The sequence below is a fragment of the Montipora foliosa genome, chromosome 2 (genome assembly GCF_036669935.1).
Source record: "Montipora foliosa isolate CH-2021 chromosome 2, ASM3666993v2, whole genome shotgun sequence".
Classification (NCBI taxonomy): domain Eukaryota; kingdom Metazoa; phylum Cnidaria; class Anthozoa; order Scleractinia; family Acroporidae; genus Montipora; species Montipora foliosa.
Window position 1 is genome coordinate 64,012,931 of NC_090870.1, and position 10,000 is coordinate 64,022,930.

The 10,000-nt window shown below is 40.3% G+C and overlaps 1 protein-coding gene across 3 annotated transcripts in view; it reads right to left on the minus strand.

Moving 5' to 3' along the window:
• Positions 1-7,725, minus strand: part of LOC137985286 (uncharacterized) — a 59,376-nt gene extending 51,651 nt beyond the window's left edge. For 2 of the 3 annotated variants that reach the window (XM_068832868.1, XM_068832859.1), the window contains exons 1-9: positions 7,645-7,725; positions 6,678-6,759; positions 6,101-6,281; positions 5,509-5,569; positions 4,621-4,690; positions 3,935-3,993; positions 2,864-2,987; positions 956-1,085; positions 1-546 (exon numbers count right to left, since the gene is read on the minus strand). The exon at positions 1-546 is cut by the window's left edge and continues 204 nt beyond it. In XM_068832868.1, coding sequence (XP_068688969.1) covers positions 1-546; positions 956-1,085; positions 2,864-2,987; positions 3,935-3,993; positions 4,621-4,690; positions 5,509-5,569; positions 6,101-6,281; positions 6,678-6,759; positions 7,645-7,707 — 1,316 coding nt within the window. In that variant the 5' untranslated portion in view covers positions 7,708-7,725. The remainder of the gene's footprint in view (positions 547-955; positions 1,086-2,863; positions 2,988-3,934; positions 3,994-4,620; positions 4,691-5,508; positions 5,570-6,100; positions 6,282-6,677; positions 6,760-7,644) is intronic. The other variant, XM_068832874.1, reaches the window with a different exon arrangement.
• Between the last annotated feature and the right edge of the window lie 2,275 nt (positions 7,726-10,000).

Here is a 10,000-nt window from a genome sequence, read left to right on the forward strand (position 1 = left end):
ATTTTACGATTATCTTTTCCAGGATACAACTGATTGAAGAATGTACGATGGTTCTTGCTGAACAAAATGAAAGCATTCATAGGCCTCTTAACATGTTTAGCATTTTCTCTAGTTTTTGAACCATTTGGAACTGTTGAATCCGATACCTCTGATCCCTGACTGCCCAATTCTGAGGCTTGTGACTCTGACTTAAGGGAGAAATCGTCATCCACTACAAGGTCTGGTGTACTGGAAGGGCTACCACCCACATCTGTTTCCAAGGATGCATCATTGACTTTACAAGTGTCACCCTGACAATTATTAATATTATTATTACTTAAATTAAACACCATGTTGCCTTGTAAAGCAGCTGCCTTCAGTTCCTCTGTTTTCAACCCTTTCTGGAGGTATGCTTCGCGAGTGTCTTCTTGGAGTTGCACGATGCGTCTTATTGCACTTTCTAGAATGTCCTTCCTTGAAGGGCGGTTGTTTTTAGGGTCTTTCCATGGAAGCATTGTACTCAGACACTTGACCTTGTCTCTTACGGCTCGTTCTCTTTCTCTTTGCCTGCGTTGCAGAGGCAAAAACCATAAAACAGTCAAATCAATTTGGTTTATAAGCCCAGCAACATAATGTGACTATAAGAAGACTGTGACAATCTAATGTCAGCCAGGTCTATATAATTGGCCAGGGTGAATCCGCTGTATTGTGCTCAGACTAATCAAGTCTGACAGCAATCTCTGAGGATAGTATAACCCAGAACTTTCCATCAGGAAGTAGTGCAATTCTCTATAATGCCTAAAAATAATGACAAGTTTAGAGAAGCAATTCTTTATGAAAACCTTAGTCTACCAAGACAAAGAAAATAATTTTAAAAGGCTAAATTTTGCATAACCAATTAAGGAAGTGTTCCACTTATGTGCATGCAGTTAACAGGTCTTTCTAATACCATAACACCTGTATACAGCACACTCACACTAACTTTTGATGGAAGTAAACCAGTGCATTGATTAGTTTTCTTGGCTTTCCTTTCCTTTTGTTCTGACATTGAGCAACTTGAATTGGTTTAGGCTTCTTCAACCTCCATGGTGTCTGTGTTCTAACTTCTGATGACCATGAAAACAAAGGCAGAGGGATGAGTTAATAGGGAGTTTAAGCATGTGACATTTTTGAGCCATGGATGGCAACCCAAAGTGAGCTGTTTTCCACTTTAATTAACCTGTCTTGTCAACACCACCTTTGTATTGCTAAGTATCTTTCCTCCATTAGAGATGATTAGGTTAAAAATCTGGGAGACACAACTGCCCTGGCATGCAAACTGTTCATTTCCAGTTGCCGTCCACAGCTCAAAAACGCTGTGGGCTTAAAATTCCTATTGATGCAACAACCGACACAAATCAGGCCCCAACTTCTTAACCCCTACTCACCCCTCAAACGTCCTAGGATGCCCCCCGCCCCCCCTCCCCCCCAATTAAAGAGTAAAATTGTCTGGCATTATACAGTGTAAGGACTCTATTAAGTGTAACTCTCAGGGGTCAATGAGTTAACAAGCAGATATGCGCTATCGAAACCAACAACAGTTACTGAGTAATCCACTTATCTCGATACTAATTAATTTGAATGATAGCTGGACTTTATAATCAACCCTTCAAACAATTTTGAGCAGATGCTTACCAAGACAATAACTAAAGATAGACACAATTCTTTGAAGTTAGGTCCATTATAAACTTTGGTTTAACAGATCATCGAGCGTTTAACCGAGGGGAATGTATTGCTTTTCATTCTTTTTTTAACAGCTAATACGAATTTTCTTGTTTTCAGTGATGGTGCAATGATTGTATTTTTTGCTGGGTAGGAGGTTGTGTAGCCCAGTGGCTAGGGTGGTTGCCTGGAGATCTTGGACATCCCACACCCACTTGACTGGTCAACCACTAGTTAATGGTAATGGTGTATGGTAATAAATGAATTTACATAACGCATTTTCTATTGACATAATCAAATGCATTTTACAAGCAAGTGATCTATGGGTGAGATTGGACATCAGCATATACAGACGCCACTGGCAGCCACTTTCAGTCCATTCACGATCTCACCCAGCACATGAATGAATGAAATGTTTCCTGACCACAACACCGGGAGCTCCATGCCCTACAGTACTCTTTACGAATAGTGTGGGTTCTTTTACATCTTACTGGGTTGTGAACATTCAAGGGTTGTGAGACGGGGCCTACGGTTTATATATACTCTTTATCCGAGAAGACTTGAAAGTCTTAACTATTTGCGGATGTAATTACAAAAACAGCACTTTCTCCTCAGTTATTTTAAGACTGTGAGTGTTGGTTCGGCTGGGGTCGAACTCACGACCTCCTGCATGGCAGCCCGATGCTCAACCAACTGAGCCACCGGTGCGTGGTTGAATTTGATCCTGGAATTGAGAGGGTATTTCCATGAGACCAGGACAAACTCAGACCGGCATGAGTTTGGATTGGCCTCCATAAATTTACATGAGACTGGCCTCACAATGAACTCAGACTGGTCTGACTTAGTCTCAGTTGCTAGACCGAGATGAGAAATTCTCGTATTGGTCTGACTTCATGCTGTTCTCCAGTAAATGACAACAAATGTCAGACCAAGTCAAGAAATTTCAAGACTGTATGCTTTTGGGTCAGCCATATATTTATTAGACAAAATGTGTCATTTCATCCCGAAACCAGGAACCAAGCATTTCATCCCTCTTTCATTTTCATGGCCTGCCTCAGGCAAGGTGAGATATTCTTTAAGTTGATCTGTAGTTTTTGATCTATTCTGTTGAGCATCACTGGCCCTGAAAAGCCCCTATGGGGAGCAGTCAGTTAAGTATGTGTGTATGTATGTTATGTTGTACCGTTTGCAATGCCATGTGTTGGTGGTTTGATGTGCAATCCACAGTGTTGGATACCATGTTGATATTTTTCATCCTTAATAGTTCCTTCTACTGGACTGATTCTTTCAAACTTGATATCTCCATTCTGAAAACAAAGATTTCCTTTTAATTTCTAGAAATGTCATTATTTTTACATGAAGCTTAATGATTACACTCTTTAGTCAATTTAATTGACTGTCCTTCTGCACGATAGCTCTCAATGAAGAGTGCTTGTCTGTTATTGACCAGCACTGCCTTAAACGTAATGTAAAATTGGAAGGTTAAAAGTCAAGAGCTTTGGATTACTTCATCCGCTAGCTTAGAAAAAGCACTTTATAGAGCAGTTTCTCAGACGATGCTGGGCCCAGCTTGAGCACTTGTGATCATACTAATTCAGTATGACCACTTAAGTCCTTAAAATAAAAAAAAAAGTGGGCGGAACCCTAAGCGAGACCTTGGTGGCATAAAATATTGGCGCTTTGCCCGGAACACCCTAAGCGAGACCAAAATCCAAAATTTACACCCCTAAGCGAGACGACGAGCATCCCCGTCTGTTTCATATGGGGGGCCCCCCCCCCCCCCCCGGGGATCCAATTGTGAATGTCACTTTCAGCAGTAAGGAATTGCGATAATTATAGTGTTGTTTATGATTGAGCGATCAAGCCAGGAGCTGGTCATTTTGTGAGTTCTTAATTATTATACAATTATACTAATTACCTCAGTTCCCCAGATGAGCAGCTCCCAGTTTGTTGGATTATTGGTAGAGCACTCACTACACCAGTATTGCAGAGATGATGCATTTAAATCTGTTTTAGCCTTAATATATTTTTAGGCTTTTTTTATCGTTATTCTCGAACCCATTGACTCCTGAACTGCCCTTCATTGATGAGTAAAATCGTCTGGACACAGTAAAATATACCATTTAAGTCTCACTTCTTGGAGTCAAGGGGTTGAGTAACATTCATAACTGTGCAACGATCTTAAATCTTCACATGCAGTCATCTTCGCTCAGCAGTTTAAACATGCATCTTTGAAAGATTAATGTTTTCTTACTGAAGAATTACAGAATTCTGCCAAAGGAGGAAGTGTCAAATCACCCTTCCATGATGAGTCTACAAGTAAAAAGCAAAAAATGGTAGGTTAATCACAGAAGCAAATGCATAGTTTATGGGGTGTCTTGAAAACAAAGACCCCGAAAACCAAGAAAGTAACCCAAAACCCTCAATTTGACTAACCCTAGCCCTAAAGTTGGTTTTTATCATCCGACGAGAATGAAGATGTCCAGCCACATGTGGAGCGTGGTTACTCAGTTAAATACATGTAATTATGGAAAATCACTCACCTTTCGCTTTGAAACAAGTTGTAGCAAATGAAGGAATTGAACTTCTCTTGAGGTAACTCGTACATTTTCTCCAAAAAGAAAATTTGTAGATTAGATTCATTTCCGGGGTCTTAAGGTCTCTTCGTTTTCAAGACACCCTAGTTTATGAGCAGTAGAACATTGAGGAGTGATTCTCAGAGCAAAATTTGGAATGCTTAAAAACAGCAAAAAGAACTCAATATCAGATATTGCAAACTCGGCAAAGAATTATCTCCAAGTCTTCTAGTACCAGAGGAAGAGAATTTGCTTCATTATTATTTAACAGTTCATGAACAAATAATTGTTGCAAAACGAAAGCCAGCCTAGGATGAGACTAGCATTATTGAAAAGACAAGACATTTTTAGACAGTATTTTTACCTAACTCTGTACTTGATGTTACTTTGGAATCTTGTTCAATAACAACAGTTCTCTCATCGACAGTTCCAAACTACATTATAAATAAAAAGGAGCGAGACATTAAATTTTAAAGACATTGTTCAATAGAGTAACCTATTTTACAGACAGAATCAGTGTTCCACATGTGATAATTAAGCTTTAGAAACAAAGTGTGGGCATCCAAAGGGGAGTCATGATCAGTGCACTTTTCTGAGGCAGTCGTGTCTTATCACGCGAACAAATAAAATGACCAAGTGATGGTCATTTTATTTGTTTCATGTACTTTTTCATGTACTTTTTCTTGACCTTCTCAACGTTTTCAATTTTTGTCCAAATATTAACAGCGAAATGAAAGTAACCGGCCGAAGATTAGTTAGTAGACAGCTATTTCCCGCTGGCTTCCAGCCCTTTTTGACAGCTCTGCAACAGGCTGTCATATTGGTTGAGATTTAACAAACAGACCATAGTCAAAAGCCAAGATATTTGGGCAAGAAGGGAGATGAACCCATCATCAACCCAAGATAAGAGCCATAAGAGCCTGATTATCGTTTGAAATATGTTCAGTTTTGTCAGCTTTTTATCTATAGGCTCAAATGTTTTTACTTTAATACATGTGAGGTGAAATACAAGGAAACGTGGGCTCCCCAACATGCTTTTTCCTGAGAACTGTGTGTAGGTTTTTCCATATCTTACAGAGATCAGCAAGACGTGTTGTCATAAGCCGGTGCCTAGAGGGTCTCACTGTGAAACTTTGAAATGTCTTCATTGCCTAGACTGGAAATTTTGGTTTGGGTAGAAAGCAAATCATGTTGTACCTGCAAATTTTTGCCCAAATAAGCACAATTTTTTTTAAAAAATTACTTTTTTTACCCCTTCCATCATTGGAGAATCTCCTGGATACCAAAAGTCATTACCGAAAAAGCTCTGACCACTGTGAGAAAACAAAGAACATGATACTGGTAATTAAAAAATTACTGCAATAAATTAATTTAGCAAAATGTATTTCCACAATGTGAATTTTCAAGAAGCTAAATTTGATTCTATTCATGCAACATACACTTAAAGATCAGCATATTGCAGTGCTGATCGCCAGTTTTCTCAACTGAGTTTTATCGAACTTAGCATTATGTAAATGTCAATAAAAGATTAATTCAAACACACAGAACCCAGAAAAATAAAAAAATACCAAATCCTAAAGCCTAAAGTGCCAATCATTTGAAAAATTATTAAGCCCTCTCCTTGATGACCGTAAATACCGATGAATTACCTGATCAAAAAAGGAGCCCTGTATTGCTTCCCTGAACTAATTAATTGCAGATGTTTTTAAGCTTGCAAATAAAACAATTATTGTACTAGCTGTATCTTTCAAGGGATAGAATTTTAAAGTGGCAGAAAAGATGCTCTGCAAGAGACTCCTCCAAGTAATAAAGTTTCTAAGATCAACCTACCATTCATATAATACCTGATGTTTTGTTGTGATGTTAAGGCACAATGCCATGTCTGCGGGAATGCATATTGGTGGCTTGTTTGAGAGTTGCTGTGCAACAATCCAGTACCTTGAAACTGCTGGCCATTGGGTAGTGCAGAATCAAACCCCCAAGTTGAATGGTAAACTCTGTTTTCTGGTGGTTGTCCCAACCAGTCTGATAGGAAGTAGGAATAGAAAAAAAAAACACAAACAAAAGAGATCACAATTCTCTTGCAGAAAGCTGCTGCATACATAACAAAACAGGTTTGTTAAACACCATCTGTAGTGGAGCAAAATTGTTCTGAAAGCCAATCACAAACTAAAAATATTAAAATAAACCTTCCTGCCAAACATAATTCTTTTAGCAATGTGTTCTTATTTAGAGAGAGGAGTGCTACCTAAAGTATTGGGGTGGGGTGGGGAGGGGACAATGATCTTTACCAAGGGAACATGGTGGAGCCACACATATTTATGAGTAGGAGTTAGGGTGAAGTTAGGTGAATTCAAGTGTGGTGTCCCCCTTTAGATTAGTCAACATAAAGTGGCCTTGGAGCAACTGTCTTAAAAGTACCTTTTCTAGGAGCCACAGAATCAATCAGAGGATGAGGAATTGTATCAGGACACTCAAATGGTGACGTCAAAAAGTTGTACTGCTGTCCAGAAAAGAAAACAAGAACAAAAAAAGAAGAGCTCAGATATGTCAGCCCAGGTTTCCGGTTTATAATTTTATGTTGTTCTACAATGAACCATTAAATTGTAGGGATTACAGGGGATTGTCTTTTTTGTTTGCTCTTTGTTAATTTAAATAACCGATGCATAATGATCGTTGATGAAAAGAAAAGAGAAATGCTGGTCTCTGAAGTAGCTGGTAAAAAAAGTTCAATGTCTTTTCGTGGCTGAAAAGCACGAAACAGCACGCCTGAATATGATAGTTATTGGAACGCCATGGAAACAGATAGTACATCTAGTCAATGCGGATTTTAACGTCATTACCAGTAAGCTTATTATTCCAGTATTTTATTCCGAGTATGACATATTCATACTCGGAACTAGCCTCGACTGGATTCTTTTGGACCCCCGGACAGAAGATGCGATTAGGATATACAAACTTCAAAAATAACACAAAGAGCAAAGAAAGGCAACCAACGAGACGGATTGAAATGTTTTTATCTTTACACCCACGCACTGCTGTCAGACAAATTCCTCCAGTGATCGAAATGAGCTTAATGAGTGACAAAATTATTTAAGCTAAATTCCAATTTGAAAACTGAAGCGGCTGACACAAAGGCCAAGTGCTTGAAATTATCATGATTTTCAGGCAGATTCCCTAGTATGACCTGGTATAAGCGGCGAGAATATTTATTTTAGGAGCTCACTTAATCTTATCTCCCTAACGATTTTTTTTCAGTTTTCGAGACACGAGCGCCATTTCTGCAAGTCATCAGCGAGGTCCTTGCGGAGCTAATCAAACCTGCTTAACACAAATTCCTGCCAAAAAATCGATCAACACCAGCAAAATACATAGCCTACGAACATACCAAATTCCGACAGGATTCTGATATTGCCACAGTATGAAAATCGCTCTCACTTTGACCAAACATTTTCAACCTCCTTTTTACATGTTCACGCGGCGTGATCGAACGCGGGAAATTGTTGACTGACAGCTGTCAATTTCCAATGGTCCACCTTCACTGGACTGAACAGGCACGCCGTATTTTTTCTTGAAACTTTCGTCATAAAAGGGAAAAATCATTATCAAAGGGCATTCCAGGATTTTGTGGTTTGCAGGAGCTAGTAATGCTTGGGTCCTGATGGTAAGCAAAAACCGGTACTGCGTTGCGCGAAATAGAACGAAGAAAGAGCGACATTCAGTATGAAATCAGGCCCCCGTTTTTCAAAGGGTGGATTATTTACAGGGTTCGAAATTGCGCCTTCCTGGTCGCCAATGCGACTAAAAATTGAGAACTGGCGACCAGAATTTCACAACTGGTCGCCAGCGGGCGACCTAGTGTTAAGTTCAGAGCCGTTTGCCAACAAGTGTCTTACTTTTTATCCTGGCGATGTTTTTGAAATAAAAATGAAAGGAGTTTCGCGTTAACTACCTCCACAACGTCCCAAGCCTCCGCGTTTTTTTTTTTTTTTTTTGCGGTTTCTCATAAAATACGTATTGCGGGCGAAAAAACTACGACTCAGTTAAGAGTTCAGGGACTGGTTACCGGCGAGGAATGTATAGTCTGGCAGCATCTGTATTTCCGTGGGCATTTTTTGCTGAAAGCAAGAAACTGCTTTAGATATCTTGAGGGAACCCTAAGAAAAAGGAAAATACATGTTGTCAGTTTTGCAACTTGCTCTGGGGCTTTGTAGGGAATGTTTTACAAACCCCCCTTTAGACCACGCATGAGCTTTAGCGACGTGTTCAGTCTACACGTCATCGACATCATCATGATCGTCTTGATCGTCATCATGATCAACATCCTCTTCTTCATTATTTATTTCATCATCAAGCACATTTTTACATTGCTCTGTGCTGTCGGAGCACACACAAAGATCCTTGCAGTTAAGTCCATTCTTTTCACAATGGCAGCGATTTGCGAAACACCGCTCTTTGGCCCACGTGCACTTGACTAGATGTATGATGGCTTGTGGTGCAGGAGGCAGGGTGGGGGTTGCCACAACATCATTATTCCAGACTAGAGCCTGATGATGGGCTCTTAAGATGGCTTGTTGCAGAGTTGCCTGGGTTGGGGGAAGCCTTGAGTTTATTTCTTTCGAAATAGCCACCATCTCACTTCACTCACTGAAGACATCTCTGTTTTGGGTAGGTAGAGCTGGATGTTCATAGGACAGTTCAGGATGGATTATTCTCATTCCTCTTTTTTGTACAACCTCTAGATCTACTGAGAGGTATGAGGGTAGGCCGTTCTGATAGACAGGGCACGCAGACTCGGTTATAGGACGTATAAAAGTACAGAAGAATCGTATCAGTTCCTTAGTGCCGAGACCAGATCGTTTTAACTGTCGCAGGCAGTATAAACGTTTACGCGCTTTCTTGATTACTTCATGAATGTGGAAGTTCCATTTTAAATCGTTTTATACATAGAGACCCAGAATCTTTGCTTGTGGAACAGCAAAGGTGGCAAACCAACTTCTCGATTACAGCCATTGTGTCGTCTGTGGGAATCGTTGCTTTTCCCCCTATCTGAGAAAGCCCATTGGTGATTTCATCGTCAGCTTCCGTGAAAGCTTTCCAGCACGTTGTTTTTCCTTTTGCGGAAAAACAGGCAGTGTTTTCTGCTAGTTCACTTAACGCGTTAAAGGCTGGTAGAGCAGGCACCCTGTGTGGGCCTAAATCTCGATAGATTGGATGAAGCTGCATTTCTCGATGGTTCCTCCCTGTGCCTGTGATGAACAAGGTGTCCTTGCGTAGGTTTGAATAACGTCTGAGAGTCAGGACGAGGACATCCGTGTCGGGGGAATTTATCCGAAGATCAGTCGCACCTCCGGGTGTGGCGTCAAAAGCCTGTAAAATAATCTTCGTGTCAGCCCCTTCATGGTTACTTTGCAGATTATGAAAAATCTTGTCTTGTCCCCTTGCACTCTGACCTCCATGCTCGTCTTCAGTTGTGAACCCCAACATCAATAGTCTTCTGTGCCAGATAGTACGCCAGCGCCATCTTTGTCTTGGCATGTGAAACGACGTTTTTCATCGGAACTCGCACTATGTGCGTTGGTAGGGTAATGTGGTAATACACAGCATTCGTTTCCCTCAGCCTCGTTATTCAAGTTCGTTCTTTCAAGGAAAATAGGATGCTGTCTCTATCAAAAACCAACCGGAGTTCCTCATTCTTACCAAACTTCTTGAAAATGCGATTAGTGAAGTGATCTTCCAAATGT